Source organism: Delphinus delphis, chromosome 7, assembly GCF_949987515.2.
Source record: "Delphinus delphis chromosome 7, mDelDel1.2, whole genome shotgun sequence".
NCBI classification, from domain to species: Eukaryota; Metazoa; Chordata; class Mammalia; order Artiodactyla; family Delphinidae; genus Delphinus; species Delphinus delphis.
This window is the reverse complement of record NC_082689.1, coordinates 61,961,622-61,988,723: the sequence shown is the minus strand read 5'-3', so window position 1 is coordinate 61,988,723 and position 27,102 is coordinate 61,961,622. Positions and strand designations below refer to the sequence as shown.

The 27,102-nt window shown below is 42.9% G+C and overlaps 1 protein-coding gene across 1 annotated transcript in view; it reads left to right on the top strand.

Moving 5' to 3' along the window:
- Positions 1 to 27,102, top strand: part of MYO3B (myosin IIIB) — a 380,991-nt gene that overhangs the window by 17,428 nt on the left and 336,461 nt on the right. Inside the window, exon 7 of the mRNA XM_069540813.1 lies at positions 17,309 to 17,454. Within this exon, the coding sequence (XP_069396914.1) occupies positions 17,309 to 17,454 (146 nt within the window). The remainder of the gene's footprint in view (positions 1 to 17,308; positions 17,455 to 27,102) is intronic.

Below are 27,102 nucleotides of genomic sequence, written 5' to 3'. Positions count from 1 at the left end.
CTTTTGGCATATTATGCTTTATCATTTCAAGAAAGGTAAAAACGCAACTGATATGCAAAAAAAAGATGTGTGCAGTGTATGTGTGCAGTGTATGTGTGACTGATTGAATGTGTCAAAAGTGGTTTGCAAAGTTTCGTGCTGGAGATTTCTCACTGGACAATGCTCCACAGTCGGGTAGACCAGTTGAAGTTGACAGCGATCATATTGAGACATTAATTGAGAACAACCAATGTTATACCACACAGGCGATAACTGACATACTCAAAATATCCAGATCAAGCGCTGAAGATCATTTGCACCAGCTTGGCTATGTTCATCGCTTTGATATTTGGGTTCCACATAAGTTAAGCAAAAAAAAAACCCTTCTTGACTGTATTTCCGTGTGCAATTCTCTACTTAAACATAATGAAAACGTTCCATTTTTAAAACAAATTGTGACAGAGGATGAAAAGTGGATACTGTACAATAACATAGAATGGGGCAAGTGAAATGAACCACCACCAACCACACCAAAGGCCGGTCTTTATCTAAAGAAGGTGATGTTGTGTATATGGTGGGATTGGAAGGGAGTCCTCTATAATGAGCTCCTTCTGGAAAACCAAATGATTAATTCCAACAAGTACTGCTCTCAGTTAGACCAACTGAAAGCAGCACTTCAGTGAAAAGCATCCAGAATTAGTCAAGAGAAAACACATAATCTTCCATCAGCATAACACAAGACCGCATGTTTCTTTGATGACCAGGCAAAAACCATTACAGCTTGGCTGGGAAGTTTTGATTCATCCGCCATATTCACCAGATATTGCACCTTCAGATTTCCATTTATTTTGGTCTTTACAAAATTCTCTTAATGGAAAAAATTTCAATTCCCTGGAAGACTGTAAAGGGCACCTGGAAGAATTCTTTGTTCAAAAAGATAAAAAGTTTTGGGAAGATGGAATGATGAATTTGCCTGAAAAATGGCAGAAAGTAGTGGAATAAAGCATTGAATACGTTGTTCAATAAAGTTCTTGGTGAAAATGAAAAATGTGTCTTTTGTTTTTACTTAAAAACCAAAGGCACTTTTTGGTCAACCCAATAGTTGTTGGTAAGCAGGTCTCCCAATTGGACTCTGAACTCTGGCAGGGACTTGGGATGCCCAGCTCTCAGTGTAGTGCTTGATAGAGGCTAGATGCTCAATAAGCATCTGTTGGATGAATGAATACATTGGTAAAAAAGTCAAAGGAGAAGATGAATTTGGAGGGTAGTTTGAGGAGGGCTTTAAAACTATTGGTATTCACAAATTTCTCTGTAGATTTTGATTAATTTATTATTAAAGGAAAGCATAACTGAGGCCACTCAACTAATATTTAGTGTGGCATAACTCAGAAGATGGTGTTCCCGTTACAATCCGCGGCAAGTTGGTGTTCTCAGAACCACAAAATACAAATAAGACAAACCTGCTCTTGGCTTTGTACATTTCTCATGAGGTGTTTGTGACTTTTCAGTTTCAGCTGGGTTGAAGAAAATATGTGGAGTGTTTCTATTTACGGGCAGTTTAGTGGTCCATGGTGAGCTTCCGTTGCCCAGATTGCCTGAAACTGGTTCCCTTCTCATCCGGGAAAAGCCAGTGTTGCATCTTGCCTGCTGTAGTGGATAAACTGAGCAGTAGGCAGATGATGGGGCGGAGACCTTGACAGTGCCTCTCAGGAGCAAGTGCCCAGTTGCTCTGTGTATGACTCAGAGATTCTCTCAGGATATGTGCTTGCATCCAAGATGCTTTGGGACCAGGCTGCAGTTCTTGAGACTCAGTCCTACACAAACTTCACATTTTTATTTTTCAAATGGAGAATTACTCTTTCCAACAAAGAGTCTTTTAAGAGTGTCCACAGGAATAATCTTCCATTTGTCAGTTCAATTCAACAAACTTAAAAAACAAATTTTTATCTTACTGAAGTATAGCTGATTTACAATGTTGTGTTAATTTCTGCTATATAGCAGTGATTCAGTTATATATATACACATATATATATATATTCTTTTTCACATTCCTTTCCATTATGGTTTATCACAGGATACTGAACACAGTTCTCTGTGCTATACAGTATGTCCTTGTTGTATATCCATTCTATATATAATAGTTTGCATCTGCTAATCCCAAACTCCCAGTTCATCCCTCCCTCATCCCTTCTCCCCCTTGGCAACCACAAGTCTGTTCTCTATGTCTGTGAGTCTGTTTTTGTTTCGGAGATAAGTTCATTTGTGTCATATTTTAGATTCCATATATAAGTGATATCATATGGTATTTGTCTTTCTCTGTCTGACTTTACTTAGTATGATAATCTCTAGGTCCATCCATGTTGCTGCAAATGGCGTTATTTCATTATTTTTTATGGCTAAGTAGCATTCCATTCAACAACCATTTATACTCTCTTCCGTGAGCCAGACTTTGGGTCAAGACGAGTCCTTGAAAGTATAATCAGTAGTGGTTCAAATGGACATTGTCTTCGTATGGTGGCCTGCATAGTATATTGATCCTAATATGCTTTCACTTCTGCTTGTGTGAATAAGTGGTATTTAGATTAAATATGACAGCAATGTGTGCAATGCCAATGCCAGTGTAATAAAACCATTGCATGCCACCAGTGCTTTTATTTTGAAAACGCAGCAGAGTGATCCTTGATCCTATTTTATTTTTGAGAAATTGAACCAAATTATTCTTTTCCCATTTGTGTATTTCCATTTTGATTTCACCAGCCTAACTACAATATTTAATTCAAATAGGCTATGCTTCAAACCAGGTAGCTAATGGAATGTGACCAGACCACAGTCAAACTTTGACACGCAGTCCAAACAGCAGTTCACCGGGGCAGCTTGAAGCTGCATCATGAACTGACTATCATATTCACAACACTCTCCACTTATTTCCTCTTGACATCTCATGTGGACGCTCATAAAGTTGAAAGATGCTGGGTAAAAACAGTATCAACTCAGCAGTGTAGGAGAAGAAAAATTTTAGGGGGTGCGCTTAGTGTGATAGTACTTTGAAACAATGCTACTGGGGAAATATTGGCTGGCATAGTAAGAGTTAATCTAAAAGTCAAGGTCAGTACAGTTTTTTTTACAAACTGAGTACGTCAGTAGCATACTATGACTCAGGAAGATGATTTTAAGAGGGAAAGAAAGATGCTCAACATAGAAACTGTATTTAACAAGATTACCCTGAGCAAAATGACTTCAGCAATAGGAAATGAAGTTTCTCCTGTGAGTACAGAGGTAGGTGGTTCCAGACTTTGTTGATTCAGCAGCTCAGTAAAGCCATCAGAAACCCAGGTTCTTAGATTTCCCTGGCTGTGACTGCTGCAAGTTGCATGGCTTCATTGTTAGGGACAGACCTGGAGGCTAGGTTAGGACAACATTGTCTGTGAGTGTCTGAGGGGCAGCAGGGGCTGCAGTATTCTAGCAGCCACCAGTGAAAGCACCCATGGTACAATCCAACAGATACCCCCTTAATTCCCTTGGAGCTGCCCTTGGCCAGCCAAGAAGTTAAAGTGGGTTCTCCTCCTGTCCTGGGATCAAAGCCGTGGCCACTCCATACTAGTTTCCTAGGGCTGCCATACAAAGTAGCTCAAACTGGGTGGTTTAAAACAACAGAAATTTATTATCTCACGGTTCTGGAGGCTAGAAGTCCAAAAGCAAGGTGTTAGCAGGGCATGCTCCCTTTGAAGCCTCTAGGATCATTCCTTGCCTCTTCCTAGCTTCTGGTGATTTGCTGGCAGTCTTTGGCGTTCTTTGGCTAGCAGCTCCGTATCGCCAATATCTGCCTTTGTAATCACATTGCGTTCTCCCTGTTTGTCTGTCTTCACATGGCCATCATGTTGTAAGGACACCAGTCATATTGGATTAGGGGCCCACCTACTTCAGTATGACCTCACCTTAACTAATTACATCTGCAACGACCCTATTTCCAAATAATTTCACATTCTGAGGTCCTGGGGGCTAGCACCTTAACATATCTTTTTTTTTTTGGAGGACACGATTCAACCTATAACAACCCTCCAAATACTTAACATCCCTCCTCTAGTAAATAATTCTGATTTCCAAGGTAATCAGTCAGTCATTTGTAACCTACAGGTCTACATGTTACAGGCGCTAGCTTAGTTGGAGAGCTCAGCTTTGCCTATCTGCGAGTACACACACACACACACACACACACACAACACACACACACACACACACACACACACACACACACACTGATCTCTCTCAGCCTAAGGTGTTTGAGGCAAACACAGTTCTTTCTGGATGTGCTAGAATGTACCATATGTTCTTCTGGACATACCATAACAAATGGCCTTCTCACGTGAGCCCTCAGTACCTTGAGAATTTTGTGCTGTCCTACCTGCTCTCTGGCCAAGCATCTTTGGATTATCTCCTGAGATGTTTGGTTCAGGTCACTTTCCTCAACCTTCTGTTGACCTCGAGCCTCTGGTCTCCCTGCCTGCCTGTGACATTGGCTTGTATCTCAGACATATATGTATGTTAACACAGTCCTCCCTTTACCCATGTTTATTGCCTCTTTTCTCCTTCCCTCTCTCCTGATAGCCAGTTTCTTATAAGGATAGAGTAATAACATCCCACATCTGCATAGAACTTTCACAAATATTTGTAGTCTCTGTTAAAATAACGCCTTACAGTTAGCTGGGATGCACTGGTGTGACCACGCTGATTGTTAAAGTATTGAAATACTTCTGTTCTAGATGGTAAGTGGCTGCCATCCAGAACCCCTTGAGTGCTCCTTGACCACGAGAGGTGCCTGTCTCTTCCCTTGTGACACCCAGATTTTCTAATGGTCCAGCAACTCCAGGGGGTGATGTCTGGTGAGAAGGGGACCTCAAGGACCAGCTTCAGTGCCGTGTACAGCTGATTGTCAGATAGTTTGCATATTCCACCTACTAAGCAGGTATACAGTGGGAAGGAAACTTTCACTTACTGAGGACTCACCCACTAATGCACCGGGACTGGGATGGGTGCTGTTTTTCTTTTTTTTTTTAACTAAGTACCTAACATGTGTCAGATACTATATGCCCAGTAAGTCATTTAGTTTTCTTTTTTTTTTTTAATTTATTTATTTAATATATTTATTTTTGGCTGCATTGGGTCTGCGTTGCTGCGCGCGGGCTTTTCTCTAGTTGAGGTGAGCGGGGGCTACTCTTGGTTGCGGTGCACAGGCTTCTCATCGCAGTGGCTTCTCGTTGTGGAGCACGGGCTCTAGGCGCGCGGGCTTCAGTAGTTGTGGCTCGAGGGCTCTGGAGCACAGGCTTAGTAATTGTGGCGCATGGGCTTAATTGCTCTGCGGCGTGTGGGATCTTCCTGGACCAGGGCTCAAACCCGTGTCCCCTGCATTGGATTCTTAACCAGTGTGCCACCAGGGAAGCCCCGGGTGCTTTTTTAATACATTATTTTATTTAATTCTCACAACAGCTCTCTAGAGTAGATATTATTTTCTTCATTTTACCACTGAGGAAAATGAGGCTCAAAGAGGGGTAGGAGGTATTGTGCCCAAATTCACGTATCTGGTAAATACTGGAGCTGTTTGGCTTTTCAGAGAGCATGGGAATCCAAGTTACATTTTACAGGTGAAGAAACTAAGGCAGGGAGAGGATACTATTCATGCTAGTTCAGAGCAGACGTGACCCAGAATTCAGGTTTCCTAGCCCACCAGCCTTGTATTCTTTTGCTTCAGTGTGTTCATATGGGATGTACAGTGTGGAAAGTGTGTGCTGAGTCAGCTCCTACAACAAAGCCGTGCAGAGATGGAGTGGTGGTGGAGACACATCATTTTAAAAGACATACATGAAGGACCTATCACGTGTAATGTATAGATTGACTAAACTTTGCCATCCCACCAATGAGAGAAGTAGCCTATATATTAAGGATCCCGTTTACTTGGAATCTTCCGAAAATAGCCAAAGGTCTATTTCTGTATTAGAAAGCAGACTTGTGGATAAAATAAATATTTGTTTCTTTAAAAAAAATTTTTTTTCATTTTTACTTCCATCTGCTAATTGTTGCAAACAAGAGCTAATCAGCTGAGTAGAGAAACAGATGTGCTGTGACGGCTCCAAAAATGGGTCTCTCTCTCCCTGGCAAAGGGTTGACTGGGGACGGTTGCCATAACAACTGGCTTACACCAATGCAGAAATATCGCAGGCTTTTTGCAACCACTGTTGCCTTCGTCAATTATGCCGTTCTTAGCTAAATGATACAATAATGCTATTTCCTTTGGCACTGCCAGGAATAGAAATGACGAAAGAGATATTTTTTGTTGAGGGGCTGAGAAAGCCATAAACCACTACAGAGCTGAAATATTATTGTTGTCATTATTACCATTTTGTTCCCTAAGCTCTAGCTAATGGGTTTGGTACCTAATAAGAATTAATAGCATCTGTTGAGTGCTTACTATGTGCCAGGCACTAAGTGCTTTGTATGAATTAATTCATCTGTAATCCTTACAATAACCCCATAAAGTTACTGCTATTACTAGTCCAATGTTTTAGAGAAAGGAAGTAAGTCACAGAAAGTACTGTTCTTGTCCTTGGACAGGTTGTTAGGTGAGGCCACCAGGATTTTAACCCAGGTATTTAGCTCCAAAACCCTCCCTCTTAGCCACTATACTAGAGCAAACCATTTAATTGCAACCACCAGTGTACCAGATAAGATGAATGTCTTTCTTTTCCAAATTAAAAATTATTTTAGATAAAAATTATACTTCCTAATATGTTGAGGAAAGTGCAATATTTCAACATGACACTAGAAACCAATGTAATTAATGCCCAAGGGAAGGATCTGGAAAAATAAAATAACAAAGTTCTTCAGAATAGAATTTAGGAGATTTGGATTTTAAATAGTTACAGCTCTGCCACTCATTTTAAAAAAGCGATTGTGGTTCAGTTATTTTAATATGGCTTCACGTTTGGTAGAAGAGATAAGAGTACAAACTTTGGAGTCAGATACACCTGGGAGCAAATCATAGATACCCTGCTTACCCACCTGATCACTGACCAACAGCGTCAGAGGACAAAGTGAAACGATGTACTGAAAGTGCTTGCTGCAGTACCCAGCATAGTAAGTGCTTTAAAAATGGTGGTGCCTATTGCCTGAGCCCAACCCTCCCTATCCTGTTCTCAGCTGGAAGGAGACTGGCCTGGGTAGTCTCTGCCTCCTGGGTCCCTTCTGTGTTTCAGAGAACATTTATGGTTTCCAGGGGGAAAAGCCTCTTCCAGCTCTCACATTCCGTGCCTCTGGTATTAGTCAGATGAGGAAGGTGGGATCTCTCCAAGATCTCAATAAGGGTGAGACAATGGCAATGGCGAGACCTTTAGGGTCTGATCTTACCTGACTCTGTTCTAAAAGGCTGAGGACTCTTGGGATCCCATCTGCCAGTCACTTCACTGTGAGGAGTGTAGGCTTTGGTTGCTCAGCAGGTTCGAGTGAGGGGTTTAGAACCTTGGATCCTTGGCTGAAAGACCTGTGCGTCTTCCCCCAAGGCATTCACCTCTGAGATTCTGTAGCCATTTGTGTTCCCTGGTTCCCTCCAGATTCCTGTGTCAGTCTCCAGGAAGTAGGGATTCCCTCCCTTCTCATTCTGGGGCTGACCCTGCCTGCATTCCCAGAGTGCTTCTGCCTTCAAGGGGCCTGGAGCACAACCCAGGCACCTGGGGCTCCGGCGGGTAAAGGGCCCAGGGCAAGGGCAGAGTGACTGGTGCAGCCCCGGATGGTACCCTCAGCTTCAGCGATAGCTCCCCTCTCAGCTGGAGCTCTGTGGGGTTGAGTCATATGTCATCTGTCAGTGTGGAGGTGGGGGGCTGGCCCTGGAGGTGACGGTGACTTGTTGTTACCCTCTTCCTGGCGGGTCTAAATATAGGACCCCATCTGAGGCCTCAGCTCCCAGATGTGCAGAAGCACGTGAGCCCAGAACAGAGGCCTCATATCCCCCCCTTCCCCATCCTGCCTTCTGCTTAGTGCTAAGAAGGTTGTTTCAAAGTAATAGCCTCTGTGAGCATTTGGAACTTTCCAGGCTGTCCTCCCACCCCTCTCTGCGGAGGTGAGAAGGGCAAGACACCTGCTGTTTCCCCTTCTTCATCCACCAAAGAGGAAGAACTGTTCCTGCAGGGGCAGAAGTGTTTGCTGAAGAAACGTCAGAGCCCGCCTCTGCTCTTCCTGAGCTCTGAGTCTCACATCACCTGGTGGCTACCCTCTGGTCAGTGCTTCCACTGCCCCGCCCAGGGTATAGGGGCTCAGCCCCAAGAAAGGGAAAGGGAGTTCACGGCTAGACCAACGCTGCATCGGCTCCTCTGTCCCACGGTCCTTGAGCTGTTGGAGGAAAGAAAAGGGAGGCAGGCAGTCAGCATTAGGAATGGGACCCAGAGAAGCCTTGGGGTGGAGATGAAGCAGGAGCAGGTAGCGGTGTGCAGACTTGTATCTATGGTGCTCTGTTATGGCCCAGCTTTTCCCCACACCTTCTTTAAACGGTTAAAGGAAATCACTCTTTGGTAGGAATGTGTGACATTCCCAAGGGCATTCTGGTTTGCCTGGTGACATCAGCCTGGGAGAGGACAGAACCCAGAGACTACGTGCAGATAAAGGGGTATGCCCGTGCGGGAGCACTCAGATATTGTTTGATTTGCTTCCCTTCCTGTTTTTCAGATGTACTGTGGAGGAGACCCCCCCCCCCCCCGCAATTAGTTTCTTGTCACGGGCTTATGCTTTAGTTCCGTTACCTACTAGCTGTATGACTTTGAGAAATTTCTTAGCCCATCCGAATCTGTTTCCTCACCTGGGGTAAGAATACCTGACTTAACAGCTGTAAAATGAACTGAATGATAGAACTCCTACTCATTCCTTCCTAAACTGAACTCTGGTAGAATTGGAACACTAGCTGACAAAGGAAAGGGGCAGCGGAAGGGAAAGTGAGGGGACAGGGGAAGTGAGAGGCGGCAGGAACTCCATCTGCTTAAATGGAGGGCGTGCTTACACGCTCAGAGTATGGTGTGGCTGTGGCTTATGGAGCACGACATCCCTTTGGCAATGACTCAGCATTCTGTGTACCATAATAATCCCCAGGAGATGCTTCCCTCATGCGGGAACCATGGAGTTTGCTCCTGGTCTGGCCACAAACCAGCTCTGTGACTCTGGACAGGTCAGCTCTCCCCCAGCACCTTAGTTTCTTCCTCTGTGAAACAGGGGGGTTGACTTAATGAATCCTAGGATCCCTTCCAGCATCCATCTCTGAGGTGGGGAAGCTGCTGGAGCTGGGGAGGGTGGTGGGATGATCCTGGGTCTCTAAGCAAATGTGTTCCTTTGGAGCCTTTGAGTACTAAGGACACATGCAAAAATTTGGGGTTGCTGATTTACCTTTCACAGGGGAGTTCTGTGATACTGGTCCTGAGTTTGAGAGAAGGGCTTACCATATAGTTAAGTATAAGTGATATGTTCCCAGGGCTTTGGGGAATTTAAGTGCAAAAACCAATGTGTATGCTGGCCTCAAACCCAGAACAGTCCCCCTCTGCCCTCCACCAGCCATGGTGGGAAGTGGTGTTGTGTATGTGTGTTGTGTGTCTTTTTATTTTTTTAAATTAATTATATTTATTTTTGGCTGTGTTGGCTCTTAGTTGCTGCGCGCGGGCTTTCTCTAGTTGCGGTGCGCGGGCTTCTCATTGCTGTGGCTTCTCTTGTTGAGGAGCACGGGCTCTAGGCGCATGGGCTTCAGTAGTTGTGGCTCGCGGGCTCTAGAGCACAGGCTCAGTAGTTGTGGCGCAGGGGCTTAGTTGCTCCGCGGCATGTGGGATCTTCCCGGACCAGGGATCGGATCCATGTCCCCTGCATTGGCAGGCAGATTCTTAACCACTGCGCCACCAGGGATGCCCTGAGTGTTTTTAATTTGAACTTTGTTTTATTTTTCTAAAGGCATAAGCTGAATGTTACAATCCTGAGAAAAGACTTGTAGAACATCATATTTTAATTACACCTTTCTGAATTTCATAAGAACAGTATAATTTAAATTATTTCTGGCAGTTTCTTAGCATACAAGGTATAGATTCAGTTCTAGTCTTGAGTTTTATGAATGAACTAAAAAAAAAAAGAAGAAGAAATAAAACCCCCCATAAATTTCAGTTCTTCTAGTCCACATCCTCTTAGCAAAAAACCTCAAATCTCAAATGTATCCTCCTTCAAAGTTATATTTCATTCAAGGGAAGAGATTTTATGTGCTTGTTCAGTATCTCAGCTTGTAACACTTTAAGATGTTTGTATGTAAAACTGATGAATAATACTTGACACTGGAATATTTATAACTGCAATTTACAATTCCAGGGAAATTCCATTTTAGAAATCTTTATGATCAATAACATTTATTAATTATGCTGTGTGAATTATGTAAGCAAAATTAAGAATCCTATTTGCCTTCCTACCTCTCAGCCTATCTTATTTGCCAGTCTATTGACTGTATTTTGGGGCTCAAGGTCAGCCAAAGATTAATAGCTTTAGGTTTATTTGCTTTGCCTCTTTGTGAGCTGAAATTTAGCTCTTGAGATAACAGCATTTTGCCTCTGTACTTGAGTGAAATTTTAATCTTGACCTTTGGTTATGATTTTGGATCACATGATCAATTCTAGTAAGATGAGAAATCAGATCATATAAAGCAAACCTAATTGCATTTTTAATGACATTTTAAAATATTAGTGGAAAAATAAAATAGTCTGAATAACATCTATTGTTTTTTAAGTTTGGTAAATCATTTTTTATAAGAGCAAAACATATTTTTCCTTATGGTGGATGGTGCTACTATAATATTATTTGCTTGAAAGTATTGGTTAAAAATCACATTATTGAAAGAGATTTCAGCCCAGCAGCTCTTTGATATATCATTTGATAAATGGTTTAAGTTAAATAGGTTGGAGAAATCTAGGTTTTCTGAATGCAGGAGTTCATATATTGACTGTTTTTTGTCCCCTTTACATCCAGTTTAATACAGATGTTCTTTATAGATAATGAAGACTTTGAGATGAGGAGAAACTGTTCTCTAAGGTTCTTATAGCCCAAGTCTTTCTGCAAGAGGTAGAGGGTGGATCTCACCCCCTATCTTGGGAACTTTATCAGTAAGCCCTACTCTTGGTCTAGGCTGAAATGAAAGTGTAATCATGGGACATTTCATGGGCTCGTGGTGGCCTGAGAAAGTGTAAGTACTAACTCTAGTCTGGTGCTTACAGTGGAAAAGAATATGGTTGAGAAGAGAATTTCTTTAATTCTTTTTAAATTCATGGGATCCTGGTTTTATAACCAAGACAACACCTTTAACCTGTCGCCTTGCTGATGAAGAATCCCGAGAGCCAGTACATACCCCTGAGGAAGGAAAAGGCAAACTTTCTAATACTTATTTACATTTTCAAGACAGAAAAACAGACAAAATTTGTTCTTTTTGTTATAGAAATAATCCATGTTCCCTGTAGACATTTTAGAAAATGCAAAAAGTTTTAAAGAAGTAAATAAATAAAATGGATATTACTCATACATCAGTGACCTGATGATATCTACTATTAACATTTTGGTGCCATAGAAAAAGCTGGGTAACCTGCATTTTCCTAAGCACTGCTTCAGGTAAGACCCATGAGAAAGGGATTGTTTAATTTGCATAGGAAGAAGAGATACAGGGAGATTAAATAATTTGCTTAAGTTATCCAGTGAGGGGGTGGCTACCAAAATGAAGATGGCTTGCTCTGGGATTTTCTTGCACCATGCAGAGGTGCAAGTCTTTTCACAGCCCCAGAGCTTTTCACAGTTACTTTTCTCCAGCTCATGGCTGAGGAAAGGGCCAGCCTCCTCAACAGAACTCAGGGGACCATGCCCGGGATGGATAAGGAGATGACATGTGTCAAAGCGGTTGCGTTATCAAGTTGTGGGTGCAGTTTTACCCTATAAACTCCTTTAGGAGAGGGGAGGAGGGAGTGACTGGGGAAGATTTAGAATCTACAACTTTGGAACCCGTTAGCTTGAAGAAGGCTTACGAAGAACTGCCCTAACAAAGAAAGCTGACTGCTGGCCTTTGCTACAAAGACCAGTAGAGCTAAACTATAGTGAAAACTTATTTCTTGTCCTTGGTTCCCTCCAGAAAGAAGTTTTGGGCAGCCAAGGTGGTAATGACCAACATTTGGGAGGCTCAAGCCCACCTCTGGGTAAAATTGGCATTGAGCACTGAGGCTGTTAGTGCACAGATATTGCTAGTTATCCGAGTAGTAGTGTCTTTCCCCTTCCTAAAATAAGCAGCAGTGTAGTCTAAACGTATCAGAAAAGCCATAAGTTTGCATTTCAAGGTAGGAACGTGGACATGCTCCATTAACCAGTATCCAAACAATTGATCTGTCGCTGAAGCTCATTTTCCTTAATGGAGGCATTGTCACAGCAACCAGCATCTTTTCATAGACCTTAAGACCTTCTGCAAAATACTGGCAATAAAATCCCCTCAAGGTTCCAGCCACCCAGTTCACACCCCAGAATGATCTACTGCTAGGTAATTTGCATGGAGAGGTTAGTCTCTCAGTTTGAGATATCTTTTTGAGATAAGAAAGCCACTTATTTGGAAATCATTAAGTCATAGAATATTAGAGCTGGAAGGGATAGTAGAGATGATTCATCCCCACCTTGCCATCTTATAGATCTAGAAAGTGGGGTCACTATAACTAAAGAACCCTCAGCTCAGAGTTTTCACGGGACTTGCTCAAAGGGACCCAGCTGGTGAATAATGGAGTTCAGACTTTCTGATTCCAATCCAAAGATTTTTCAACAAAGCTTCTCTGATGAGTGCCACAAATTGATGTGGATGAGGGAGGAAGAAAGATAAGACACAATCCTTACCCTGGGTTACTACTGTTTACTTCAGAGGTCACATTGATGAGATCCTAAGACTGGCCCCTTTAAAACCTAGAAGGAGTGATGAGGTTAATGATAGATTAACACTAAGTAGATAAAACTACTCATTAAAACTCAGAAACAGTATAAACACTCATGATGTCATGACAAAGAGTTGAAGATTGTTAAAGGTGAGTATGCAGAAGTATGGAGGGACTTATACATCCTGAAACTCGTTGAGACTCAGCGAGACAGTAATTTAATCTTGGAGCCAATAGGCCATTAGCAAATACTGCACTAGAGCTCTCTTTATTTTGATTCATTTTATTCTGTGCTCTTAGCCTTTGCCAGGTGCACTAAATATTTTGTAACAGTCTACATACACATCTTTTGGAACATTCCAGAAGGCATATCCTCTTCATATGAACATGCTAGTGGGACTTTGAAATCAACTTTGGAGAATTCTTACTTTGTAAAATTGATATTCATTAGCAGTTTTTCTATTCACAATGCTGGATTAAGATAAATTTACCAGTTTGTTAAAGTTCATGATACATTGGGTTGGCCAGAAAGTTCGTTCGGGTTTTCCGAACGAAATGTAGGCTATATTTACTATAATATAAAACTCCATGAAGTCACTGATAACACATCAGTGCTTTATTGTTACTCTTTAGTATATTCTGCTTCTGATCCTGATGGAATTTTGTTTTTCTTATTGCATCTACATGTGAAAAAAAAGAAGTGAGTTTCCAAGAGCACACATGATTTTTCTGTACCTGGTTAGAGGTAGAGCTTAGACCCAATTTGAACTTGTTATACTGCCTACCAAACTGACTTCTTCTTCCTGACTTCCCTGTTTTATAAATGGCACCATCATTCTCCTGGTCACCCAGGGTCATAATGTTTGTCTTCCTTGGTGTGTCCCTTTTCCTAGCCTCCCAAGTCCTGCAAGTCTTCCCTTGAACTCTCTCTCACACCTATTCCATCTTCCCCATTCCACTACCACCAGCATCTTTTATACTCCTATGACTGAAGTAAAGGCTTGAGGTAGAGGAGAGAATACACTTGCCTTAGGCACGTCTCCTTCTGGGGGCAGTAGAGGTGAGGTTGAGGAGTGGAAGAGGACAAGGTGTTTGGGGTCCTGGGCCTGTGTCAATACCATTTCAGACTCCTCTCTCCCCACCCCTCTACTATGACTTAAAGAACCTGGGAAACCTGGTGCCAGGGCAGTGCACTTACTTGACATTGCCACTCTCCTTTTCTTTGTGGAGCATTGTAACAACTGATTCAGAGAGCTCTCTGAGAGGTCACTTCCTCCTGGGGGCAAGACCAACCGACCATTTAAGCATTCTTAACTCAGCTTTATTTTACCTAGAGACAAGGAGAATGCTGAGCTAAGGAGAGTGAAATTACTTTTTCTCCTAAAGAAATAGTTGCAGATTTTGTTGTTGGATTGATAGGGAATCCAGTTCTAGGATGTTTTGACCTTCAGTTGGGATGCAACCTCTCAGAGTACCTCTTTGAATCCCATCACATGTAACCCAATAAAGAGAGATGGAAAGAGAGACTCCTCTGAAGAGACAGAGTTTAGGTGACAAAAATCTCAAAAATGTGATTAGTTTGGTCAAAATATGTGTACAGATGCTGATAATTCAACTGTTTCTTGAATAGAACCTTTATTACTTAGAGTACTTTTATCACATTGTGATAATCTGTTCACTTGTCTCTCCTCTGCCTGCGTTCAAATTCTGTCCCTGACCATGACTAGCTATGGGTACTGGGGAAGCTATTTAACTGTGCTATGCCTCAGTTTCCATACCTACAAAAGGTGATAGTAGTACCTACCTGACAGAATGGTTATATACCTACCTAGTACCATGCCTGGCTCATGGGTACTCAATAATTATTTGTGAGTTATTTTACTAGAGACATTTTCTATAAACTTCTCTAGAAGGCTAAGCTTAAATAATTCATTTGTCACATTACAAGCTGAGTTTAGGGAAGAGAATTTGGCCAACGGATACTCTTCTATTAATCAGACTGAGCTGAAGATAATGTGTGACTGTCTGTAAAGAGAAGTGGAAACCAGATAAACGTTTTGAATATTTTATGACAGCACTTGAGAATCGATAGGATGTCTCCATTCCCACATTTGGACGGGTTCTTGGAATTGCCTTCTGTGTCCCATCCAGGATAGCTAGAAGTTGATTTGAATTTCTTTCTGGAAGTTGTGGACTATGGGCACTATTTACTTTTTGTTGTCTTGCTTAGCCTGAATTGGTCTCCCTCTAATATCCCAAGCTTTTGGAGCCCATATCCTTTATTGGACATCCTAGTACGTATTGTCTTAGGACATTTTTAGTTGTCATGGTTTGTCATTTGATTTATTATAGATTCACTTTAAATTTCACTTGGCCGTAGCTCCTGTTGGGGAAAGATAGAGGCTTATTTCTTTTTCTCTCACAGGGATGTATAAGAATGGTGAACTATTTGCTGATTGATAGGTCTAAAATTATGTTTGTCTTACACATTTGGAAATGTCATTTCTGGAAGGGAAGGTGGTAAATAGCCTTCTCTGGAGATCTTTTAGAATAATGTAGTTTCTCACCAGATGGAGGTGATGAAAGTGAGATCTTCGGGGGGCAATGTAATGACCTCTGCTTCCAAAATCGGAATTATTTGAACTGAGTTTGAATGCATATTTGAAAATAATGTGTTAAAAGTATGATTTTTTTGTGTTAAAAGGATGTTCTATGGCAGGATAGTCTATTCAGAGGGTTGGGCTGGGATCAGGCCAAGGATGCAGGTACATAGAAAAAGGTTCTTTAGTTCAGAAACCAGAAGAGAAGGCTAGACAGAAATTATAGGAGAAGGAACACCAAGTCTTGGGCAAGATGGCGGGTATGTTTGCTTGGCATCACGCGACCAGTGAACTGGGTCTGGCAGAGAGCAGGTGTATTAGTTTTCTGTCACTGACATCATAATATCACACATTTAGTGGCTTCAAACAACGTGTGTTTATTCTCTAGGTCAGAAGTCTGCGTCTTACCCAGCTAAAAGTAGTCTCCATTTGGAAGTCTCACAGTCATCTCAGACTTAGTATGTCCCCAGTGGAGCTCCTGCTGTTCAACCCAAACCTACTTCTCCTACTGTCTTCCCCATCTCATTTTGGAATCACCCAGGTTAAAAACTCTGAACTCTTCTTCAACTCTTCTTCCTTACAAGTCCCATTCAGCAAATTCAGTTGGCTCTACCTTCAAAATTATATAATCAGAATCTGATTATTTCTCACTGTCTCTAGTTTGGAGTCCTGCAGTAACATCTTTACTAGATTTGCTTCTTCTATTCATGTTCCATATTATTGTATCCTCAGCACAGTAGCCTGCTAATATATAAGCCAGATCCGTCACTCTTCTACTCCCCATGGCCAGTTGGTCCATCTTACTCAAAGTCAAAGACCTTCTGACAGCCAAAGAGGGCAGGCAGGACCATCACTTTGGCCCTGCTGCGGTCTCCAGTGATGCTGTCTATCTACCTCATAGGCTGTTGGACATAACATCATCAGACTCTAATAAACGTCTCCCACCTGCTCATAGCCATGGGTCATCCTTGGTCAAGGAAGCAGATTTAAGGTCAAAGAGGAGCATTTGGTTCCTGCACAGCCTCTGGCCCACCCCTGCCTTCTCCTGACCCCACTGTGATAGCCACCAGAGTCTAAGTGGTGGGACTTTTCCTGTCTGACTCAAAACGTTGATAGAAAAAGATTTCCCCACAAGGTTCCATACTTTCCAAACCAATGACAAGCCCAAGGGCGTTTTCTGGTTCCCCTTCTCTTGCACCTAGTAGAGCTAATACCTGAAGCAGCAGCTGGGCTGAGGCACGAACCAGTTGTTGGGGTTTGAGGAGGGGGCCGATTTTCTTGGAAAAGGGGAATGGGAGGGAGTGGTCCCTCTTTGAAGTTAAGCACATCAGTCTCCCAGCAGCTTTCTGCTCAAATGCTGTGCTCCTAGGGACTTTGTGCAGGAGGTAGGCATCTTTGAGAACAGTTGCTCCTCACTGTTGAATTCAGCAGCTGGTAATGAGATGAAGGATCTAGACAAAGCCTTTCCTTAAAGGACATTAGGGTGGCTGTGGTGAGGTATTCACCCTTGTGCCTCCCCTTGCACTGTTCTTGGTATCTAGAGGGTTCAATGCATGTTTCTTGAACTGAACTGATACATTTTTAAAAGTTAATGAACATATCAGATGATAAATCAATCACACAAATAAGGCCTAGAAAATGGACATCTTATTATTACTGGAATTTAATATCAGTATAGCCAAGGGAGCTGAGAAGGGGGCTAAGATCGGCCAAGGGCCTTTCAGGACATCTGTGGTGTCAGTGGGTGGGGTTGATGTGTTGTGTCCTGCTTTTGTCTGATAGGTCATTGCTTGTGAGCAGCAGTATGACTCTTCATATGACGCTCGCTGTGACGTCTGGTCCTTGGGGATCACAGCTATTGAACTGGGGGATGGAGACCCTCCCCTCTTTGACATGCATCCTGTGAAAACGCTTTTTAAGATTCCAAGGTAAGACACAAGATGGCGCTCTTGGCTTATTAGTTCTTTGTGAAAGAGGCTCTTTAAGGATAATAAATTGTTCATAAACAGTTTCTCTCCAGACCTGTGAAAGCCTGATTGTAAAATGTATTTCTTTTTTGCGGGGAAGTGGGGGCAGATGCAGGAAAGTGGGGGAGAGGGTGTTCCTGAAATGTAACATATTCTAAAAATGATAGGACTATGTCATAACAATTGCATATTTTCAGTACTCTAATTTTTTTGACATGTTCATTTTTTGCGCTTTGCACGAGAAGACTGAAAATGTGGTGTTGGATTAAGTAATCTGTCTAAATACTGGTGTTTTCTTTTTAAATTATATAATCATGTCTGGTTTTTTTTTTTTTTTCTAGTTTGACTCTTTCTCCAGTATGCTGAAAAACTTAGGGATGAAATAAAATGTATGCCAGCACTAAAAAATATCAGAAAAATGTTACATCAGTCATGACTTTCTCTCCATCCTTTAATTTCTGTCTCAATGGGCAATTGTGCTGAAAGAGATCTATTTGAAGGGTATTTAAATGCCATTTTATTTTCTATTGTCTGTATTCATTAAGGGTTTGTACAAGAGGTTTGGTTGTTTGTCTTTCATCAGAATAGGGCTGATGTTTGGCCTACTCAAGCCTCTAGTTATAGCAAATGAAGCTCTGGAAAGCTGCATCCAGGAGGGTTGCCGGTTGGGAGATTTGTACCTTCCACATGTCTCTTTCAAAGGAAGGCCCTGGGCCGGCTGGGAGCCACTTAACTGCTTTAACAATACAAGTGTTAACCTTTCCTTATCTGCACAATCACACAGCTATCACAGTCTTTAAAAATGTCTCCTGATTGCAATTTGCATTTCTGATTAGGTCTATTTATATGCAGATGAGGCTCTGTGGCATTCATCATCATAATGTTATCGTTTTTATACTTAATCCGGATGTGAACAACCACCCACCATTATTCCCAAAATGATTCCCACCCAAGTCAGAGTTGGTTTTTTCCGCCTTTTCCAAAGTACAAAAACAGGTTCTGGTGATTAGGACAGAGCTCCTGGCTTTTAAAATTAATAGTCTGATGAATGTGCAAAACAATGTAAGAATGCAGGATCCCAAAACAGTATTGTGTACAGTAATATGTCAGGAAATGAGAACTGGTATCTGGGATGATTTGTGTGTTTTGATTTTTTACAAATGGTTTACTCTTTATTTACTGTAGCCACATAATTTCTCAGTTATCAGAATTAAGATGTGGTTTCTGATTAGCAAGACGTGTACTTTTGATAAGAGATCATCTACTTGGATATGTGTTTTCTCTCAGTCTTATTTATTTAATTTTTAGTGTGCATTTGTGTACAGAGCAACTGTTCAAAAATTTCATAGGGTGATAAATATGAGGCAGCCTAGAAAGTGTATGTGTGTGTGTGTACATGCAAATGTGTGTGTGTTTAACAGACCCTTCATCTCCAGTGACTCCTCTTAGCTTGCTTGTGGTGCCCAGCCAAACCTCTGATATCTAATAACCTTTATACTTTCACTCCCCTCGCTTCTTCCATCTTGGGAGAAGCTTCCAGATCTGAAACACAAATAACCAAGCCCCCTACTGCTTGCCTCAGGACAGGGCGAACTTCAGGAACAGAGCAATTGCTAGAAAAGGATCTTGGGGTGACAAGGATCCTTATCCCAAAGTAGGTTGAAGCTTGCTTTCTTTCCTTCTGGTGTAATCTCCAACCCTTTTACCATCTCTTGGTTCCTGTGCAAGAGATGAATCAGATTGAACTAGGGAACGTCAACACTAGTCGGTTAGCAGGACCCTCAGTGTGATTACGTGTGCTCAACACTTTGCCTTTATCACAACCTTAACGGCCAACTGGACATTTCTGGACAGGAAGGATGGAGGTTTTTTTAAAAAAATGTAACATATTTGTATGTACTGTATAGCTTTTTATAATCACTAAGTTATTTACTTAAAAAGTATCCTGTTAATTAGAATCATGCAGTTCTCTTATGAAGGGCTGTAGATCGACCAAGTGCAGTCTCATGTGTGTTCACGCACATGTGTATACTCTGTCTTAATCTTGAGTGGTAAAAATGTATCCTTTCCTCAGAAAAGGTCTTCGATGGAAAGTGGAGAAATTTAACATTTGCGTACTTTAAACAGGCACTTAGGTTATCTACCTGTATGTTTCATGGGGCTCTCTCATTCTATCTCAGCATTTCCTTTTGTAATAGAAGAAGAGTAAATGACAGGTAATGACAAAAATCCTTTGAATCTATTAGGCTTCAGAATTTTTTTTGGTTATGAGTGTTGTCGGTGTTCTGGAATTCTCGTCAATTAAACGATGAAGTCCATTGCAGAGCACTCTTGGGGGCCAGAGTACTGTGTGTGGCTTCCTCCTCTTCCCTACAACCCTCTCCTGACTGGAAATAAATTGAGTAAATTACCAAGGAAGGAAGGAAAAGACCTTTCCTCAGTCAGGGAAGAAGTGACTTTCACGAGTTCTAAAGGACAGGGATTAATGCAGTGCTGGTTACATGTGAGGTGGGAGCCTCAGATGTCAGTGAAGCAGGTGATCACATGGGCTCCCCAGGCTTTGTCATGAAATAGGAGTCGAGACCTGCCTGGATGTGCCTGATTTGCCTGCCCAGGGGTCTCCTGCTGTCCCCTCTCTGCCTCCACCCACCTTGCCCTTTCTTTTGACCTTCACATTAGCAGATGACACACGGGGTCGTTGTGACCTGTCTTTGAAACACTGAGACTCACAATCTTTCCCACATTGCAGACACAGAAATTGTCTGCTGATTGGCATTAGAAGATGACACACGGGGTCGTCGTGACCTGTCTTTGAAACACTGCGTGACTGACAATCTTTCCTACATTGCAGACGCACAGAAATTGTCTGCTGATTGGCAGAGCAGCCACTGTTTGCTGAGCCTGTCAGCATGTGTCATCTTGTCTAACGCCTTTGCTCTAAAAAAGTCACCCTCTCTGACAGTCACTGCTCTGTCTGCTGCTATTTCTCTCCAGGAGTTAGAAGAGAGGAAATGAATGAAAACCATTTCTCTAGGCATCAGTGGGTTCGACAACATCTCTCTCAGGACTCTCTCCTGAGGATTGTAAATTCCAAAGGCTTAGAAGGATCCTGCAGATGACCAGGATATAGTTTTCACTTAAAAGGAGATCTGATTATAGATTATTTGCAAGAACCCATAGAATTAGGAGTATACAATTATGTACATTTCTTGGCAACCAGGTATCTTTCCTTAGCTTGGAGTCTTTGGCTAATGACCTCTTGGACCTCCACAGATGGGGTCAGGGAGACAGCAGGGACTAGCGTGGGCGTGTTTATTGGACAAGGACTGGGAGCCATGTCACCTGCCCATTTATTTGGGGCCACATAGCTGCTGACTCTGTGCAGAGTCTTACTGCACATTGAGTGCTTCCACCGCATTCCTGTGGAAAAATGCAGAGTGTTTTCAAGATTCCCAGCAGAAATGTCCTCGGTTGGGAGTGGATGGGAAAGAATGGCTTGAACATTCCAGTCCCTGAAGCCAGTGATTTTTCCTTCGTAAAGAGAAATTTCCCTGTAGTACACGATTTGGGAGAAGAACTTGTGGTACTTCCAGTTTATATTCTGGCTTGTTTTCCTCACCAAATTTAGGTTGTTCCAAACTACCCAGCGAGTTAGTTTCCTAGGGCTGCCACCGCAAATGACCACAAACCTGGTGTCTTAATAGAAATGTATTCTCTCACAGTTCTAGAGGCCAGACGTCCAAAATCAAAATGTCAGCAGAGCCCTGCTCCCTCTGAAGGCTCTAGAGGAGACTGCTTCTTGCCCCTTCCAGATTCTGGTGGCTTCTGGTGCTCTTTGGTTTGTGGCAGCATAGCTCCAGTCTCTGCCTCTGTTTCCACGTGGCTTTCTTCCCTATCTCTCTGTGTCTTCTTTTCTGTCTGACCAGTAAGGGCACTCGTCATTGGATTTAGGTCTCATCCTAATTTAGGATGATTTCGTCTCAAGATCCTTGTCTTAATTACATTTGCAAAAGACCCTTATTCCAAATGATGTCACATTCTCAGGTTCCAAGGGAACATATCTTTAGGGGGCCACAACAACACACTGCACCAACCAACTTTCATGTTCACCACGTTCCCTGAGAAACTAATTTGGGGGGCAAAATATAGGACAAGTAGCTACATGATGATGGGAACACGATAGCTTAGATTTATCGAGTGCTAACTTATGTGGCAGGCACAGTGCTATGCGATTCACAAATACAAATGCATTCATTCCCACAGTGACCCTTGAGGTAAGTGCTATCACCACCCTTTTTTCTAGAGGAGAAAACTGGAAGCCCTGGGAGAAAGTCGCTGGTCCTGCACCTATGGAAGGAAAATGATTTGAATCTGTGAAGTTTGACTCCAAAGCCCTCATGTTTTGCAGCTACACTGAAAAGTTAAAGACCTTCCTTAAATTATACTCACTTATTGATGAATTATGAATTCAGCACCAAGGGGACTGGAGTATAAAGAAATGAATAGGGGGGAATAGTTCTCGGAGCTTTCTGAGAGGCTGTTCCTGAGTTATATTTGGCTTGAATAAAATTTTCCTTTAAAAAAAAAAAGAGACAGAAATGAATAGGATATCCCGGCCTTTAAGAAGCTCACAATCCAGCTTCCTTCTCCATGCTCCCAATTTCAAACTGACACAGTAAACCTGAGAGTTAGAATGTTATTAGCATCAGTGAGTGTGTCAGTCAAGGAACTGAAGAACAGAAATCAAGAGTCATCATAGGTGAGCACAGGCCCTCCTTGGCTCATTGATTTATGACTCCCAAACCAGAAATCCCTCCCTTCTCCAAACTCCCCTTCAAGCATCTGCCTTTTAGTTCCTGTTTTAGAACACTTAAGACCAGTGTTTGAACTAAAGAATTTCAGGTTATCATTGTTGGTATCCAGTCCTTTCTGTCCTATGCCACCCTCCTTGCAAAACCTGCACCTGCCATGAACATCAGGGCTGTTTCTGGTAGGGGCAGCATCTCCTCCCTTTCATCTTCCTCTTATTTTTTCAGTAGGAAAACCTTGCTTTGGTTGTGGAGTAGATGGAAATCTGCTTCTGGCATCCTGATTTGGAATGCGTTTTCTCTCAGAAACTATTTTAAATGGTTATTTAGGAGGAGGCAACGGAATACATGAAGTTCTCACTTTTCGTGCGTTATTAGACTCTTATGGCCAACTCGAGTTTTATAATTGAGTCTGAGGACATAGCCTGTCTCTAGAACTTCATGCTTATGTAAAAAAATGCTTTCCAAGCTCTAAACTACCCATTTACAAAAGTGCTTTGGAACGCAGTCTGCTGGGGATTTGGGAACGAGCGTGCCCTCTAATCTAGGATATCTCTAACTCTGTTCATGCTAAGTCAGGCTTGGGCTGAGTGCTCGAGTTGCAAGGTGAATAAGACAGGGATTTTCTTCTCTCAAGGAGAACATAGTTTACTGTCCCCTCCCCCATTCATTGGCAGAGGTGAAATGGGCAGAAGTCGGATACCCAGGAAAAAGGAGAAAGGAGGAGAAATCACGGAGCTACCTTGGGCTACCTGGATGCTGTGGACGGTAGGGCTCAGAAAGTATGAGTCTCTGTGGGTCTCAATGCCAGCAATTGACTCTTGTTCTGAAACAGACTCCCTGGGCTGAGTTTTCATCTAATTTCATCTGAATTTCTATCATTTTTAAAGGGTAAAGATTTCTTTTATTCTGAATTTCCCAATTCACAGAGCAAATTGTTCCTACATGGGTGGGAAGCCAGCTCCTCAGCTGTGAGAAGATTCAGAGGCAGCAGGGAGTCCTGAGTCACCAGTAATTGTCTTAGTATTACAGAATTGTCACAGGACATTTTCCCTTATGGCTGTGAAATATAAGGAAAAGAAATTAAAGCTAAACTATTGTTGGAGTGTAATGAGTGGTGGGGGGGGGGGGGTGGGTGTTTAATGGCACAGTAAGGCTGGGTTTACCCTGGGGGAACTTTGGTTTCTCTTCATCAACCCAGGTCACTTAGCTATTGGCCTGAGCAACAAACCCTCACAATCACAGCTTCACTCATAAAGCAAGAAGAGCTAGAAGAATTAGCATCAGTTAGCATTTATTGAGTGCCTAAGAGCAAAAAAAGTTTTGAAATACTCCAGTAGAAAAACCATGGTCTTTTATGAGTCTTTTTCTTTCTTCGGGTTTTTTCTAGTCGCATTTTAGTGGATTGTAATCCCTCCCCCTCATGATGCCTTGGGGGTACCCTCCTTCCCCGTGGGGTATCCTCTCCATTTCCTTGAGAACATAACATAGTAGCTGGAGGCAGCTGGCAGAAACGCCCCAGAAGGCTTCTGCTCTGTGGAACATGTTTCCGAACTCTTTTTTAGTTAGAGTTGAGCAGCTGGGGCTGTTAGTTCCTGTGGAGGTGTAGCTTGCTGCCCCCCCTGAATCCTGACGGGCAGGGAAAGTTCAGCTTTGCAGGGTTTCACCTAGGGATCAGGTGGCACAGCAGAAGCATGCCTCCAGGGAGTGCTGGTCCCCATCCCCCTGGAGTAAGAGGCCCACCTTGAGAGAAGGGAAAGGCCAGTGAATGCGAGGTGCTGACTTCAAGCACTATCTGCGCTTTCTCCCTCATGACGCTGATTTCATTATTTTGGCACCACTTTGGCTAATTCCCATTTAGCTCCTAAATGGTGGAGAGATGGGCAAAGAGGGTAGGCAAGGAAACAGAGCTCGAAATAGTACCAAAGGGTTTGAGGCACCCTCATTTCCTCTTGATTCCAAAGAAAACCAGGGAGTAAAGGTGAAGAATAGTTATAAACTGTCTTCATGGGTTAGCATAGTGGCAGGGCAGGGGCAGCACAAGGATGAAGGGTGGTAAGGTGGTTATCTGGATGAAGGCTCATCACAGCTGGAGCTCTCCATTCCTGGAGAATCCTGGAGTCAGGTGAAGCCAGCGTCTTAGGAAAGAAAATATAGCATAGTGGTCAAGCATTGGGGTTTGCGTCACTTATCTACTGGCAGGTAACAAACCACCCCCAAACTTAGTTGCTTAAAACAGCAATCATTTATTATTTCTCATGAGTCTGTGGGTTCTTGGGTGGATCTTGGCTGGGCTTCCTCGTGCAGCTGTGGTCAGCTGGGGATTTGGCTGGGTGCTGGCTGGTCTAGGGTGGCCTTGTCTAGGACGACTTGGCTCTGCTCCATGTGGCTTCTCGTCATCTAGCAGGCTAGCCAGGGCACTTCTCACATTGGTGACAGGGTTCCAAGCATAGATACAGGAAGGGGTAGAAAACTGGGCTGTTTTTACAATGCATTTACTTCAGTGTTCTGTAGTCAGTCTGCATGGGTTCAAATACCAGTTCTACTACTTTCAAGCTGTATGAATTTGACCAAATCACTTGTCTCTGCACCTCAGTTTCTTCCTCTGTAAAATGGAGATATGAATGGTATCAGCCTCATAGAGTTGCTGTGAGCAATTAATGAATGTAAATTGCTCAGAACAGTATATAGTAAGCATTCCATTTTTGCTGGCTGCTATCAAAGAAAAAAATCTCAAAAGTGTATTTATATTGTAAGGAATTTGCTTTCCCTTGTAGCTCAAGAATTGACACCTTCCATTCAAAAGAACCACCTGTGAGATCAATCATTTGAGGGTTTTAGTTAATTGACTGATTGATGATTATATGGGAAATTGAGAATGGAGACTGATTTCTCAGTAAATCCTTACTACTTCCACTGTGTCTATCTGAGGGAATCTGCCTTGAATATCCATTGTCACAACTCCTTTGTTAACAGACACACTCCTAAGAGATGTGGACCGCCCCCCCCCCCAGTCCCCATACATACCCATGAATGTGATAATGGGACTGCCCCTTGGGGAGCAGAGCTGGCCTTGGTCCCCATTCCCATTATGTCTACAATGAGTAGTGATACTGTCATCCTCTGAGAACTGAGGCTTGCAGGGCTTTTCCTTTCCTCTCAGTTCCATCTTTGTGGCAGCTTTGTGCTTGGTGGGTGAGTTGTGTGATGGGGGCTTGGCTGCCTCCCTCTACAGGGTCCCTTCAGCCCTCTTGGTAGGTATAACCTTCCCCCAGGTTTTGGAAATTTCATGTCCCCAGGTAAAGGGACAATGGTAAGAGCTCTGTCAAGATTGGGTTTCATTTTGCTACCACTTTCTCCTCCAGAGGGAATGATTTCTTTCCAACTCAGCCTGCAAAGGCTATAAACATTGGCAAAGGGAGACTGAAACCCAAGCCAGGTGAGGGGATTGTAAGGAGAGCACTTCGTTGCTCCAGATGAGTTCAAATTTCTTGGCTGGGAAGAGTGATACTCCAGGGACTGAGCAGATGAGACTGCTGACCCACTGACAGTGATCTTGGAAGAATTCTGGAGGACAGGAACAGTGTTAGAGGAGTGGAAAGGGAGAATGTGTTTTAATTCTTCAGAAAAGGGAAGAAGGCAGGACCTGCAGACTACTATCTGGTGAGCTTGACTTTATGCTGGGCTAATTATTAAGATTCTTTCTTTTCTTTGAATAGCTTATGAATTCTTAGAAGGAAAAGCTGTGATCACTGGGAATTGGCATGGGTTCACTAAAAATAAGCTATGTTCGACTAATGTCCTTGTTTGGTGTTACTGCAAGATGAAAGCAAATGGGGACTGTTTTATACAGAATATATTTGGAATATTGCCCTAAGGTTAAAATCTATTGTGATGTCTTTGTGGCCAAGATGGGGAAACACAGGCTGGAGGATGGTGGTGGTGATGTTGATGGATCATAGATAGCCCAGGAAGGACTGTGTTGAGGAGCACTGGGTAATGGTGTGGGTGTCAACATGGAGGGAAGTCCTGGAGGCCCTGGGCAGGGCTCTGCTGACTGTCCTGCCTGCTGAATGTTTTAAAATGTGTAATGAGTTGGAGGACATAGTAGCCTGTTGGTCACATAAGGAGCTGGTATGCTGCATGGCAGACTTGGAATCCCCCAAAGACCTCTACTGCCAAGAACAATGGGCTTCCCTAACAAGCAAGTAGGCTTGCAAACTCTGGTGAGCTGTATAGGCTGAGAGAGCCATGGCTTGAGAATTCATGGGCAGAAAATGAGTTTAATTGTGGCTGTTAAGTTCAGTAGGGGTCAAACAGTAAGACAGTCTTTCACGGTTCACGTTTGGAAGTCAGAACAAACACCAGCCCACACTGGCTCCATCCCAACCAGACCTCCTTTGGAATGATGGCTTCGTTCTGGGCACCACACTCAAGCTGCTGCCAGAGAGTCTTACCCTGACAGAACTCTAGCGGGCCTGAAGCTGGCATTTCAAACTGGAATTCGGACACTCAGCTCTGGTTCTGCTCCTGCTCTGTCACCAGTCCATCCTTTCACCTCTCAGGGGGCAAAAATGGCTCCATCCTTAAGCAGAATGTTCTGCACTCAGATAACAAGGCCTGTGTAAACCGTTTCCTTCAGCATCCTCCCTACACTACATGGGTACCAACAGAGGGAAACGTGAGTAGTCACCAACTGCAGGGCCGGAGCCATTCCCTAAGCAGCCGGTCTCACCCAGCACAGAGGTCCTTAATCTTCACTGCAGCTTACAATCTCCTGGGAGCTTTAAAAAATACCAGC